The sequence below is a fragment of the Myotis brandtii genome, unplaced genomic scaffold, assembly GCF_000412655.1.
Source record: "Myotis brandtii unplaced genomic scaffold, ASM41265v1 scaffold632, whole genome shotgun sequence".
Lineage (NCBI taxonomy): Eukaryota > Metazoa > Chordata > Mammalia > Chiroptera > Vespertilionidae > Myotis > Myotis brandtii.
The window spans coordinates 165516-165943 of record NW_005370419.1 but is presented as its reverse complement, the minus strand read 5'-3'; the positions used below and the strand labels follow the sequence as shown (position 1 = coordinate 165943).

The 428-nt window shown below is 62.4% G+C and overlaps 1 protein-coding gene across 1 annotated transcript in view; it reads right to left on the bottom strand.

Annotated features, from left to right (window-relative positions):
• The window catches only part of RNF213 (ring finger protein 213), a gene marked incomplete at its 5' end in the record, with an annotated part of 65748 nt that overhangs the window by 63129 nt on the left and 2191 nt on the right, over positions 1 to 428 (bottom strand). Inside the window, 1 exon segment of the mRNA XM_014528383.1 lies at positions 79 to 371. Coding sequence (XP_014383869.1) covers positions 79 to 371 — 293 coding nt within the window.

The following is a 428-nucleotide window of genomic DNA, read 5'->3' as shown; positions in this document are numbered from 1 at the left end:
GGGTCCCCTGGCCACTAGGAGGTGGGTGACGCTGCTGCTAGAAGGTGGAGGAGGGAGTGGCAGTGCCCCGAGCCGTACCTGCTCCTTGGGGTAGTTCAGGGAGGTCCAGGGCTGCGCCTGTGCCTCGTAGACCATGGGCTCGCTGACCACCGAGTAGAACTGGCGGAACTGCGTGAAGAAGCTGCTCAGGTTGGCGGCGCTCCAGGGCTGCAGGACGCTGAGGACGCGGTCCAGCATGATGGAGGCCGCCAGCTGCTTCCCTTTCACGTTCTTCTTCATCTGGTCCACGAAATGGTCCATGATGTTATTCCAGATTTCCCGGAGCTTCCCATCGGGCCACTTGCAAATAATGTCGTCATACTGGTGCCAGTCTAGGGGAGCGGGGGCAGGAGCAGCGGCGTGAGCCCAGGAGGGGAGGGAGGACATGC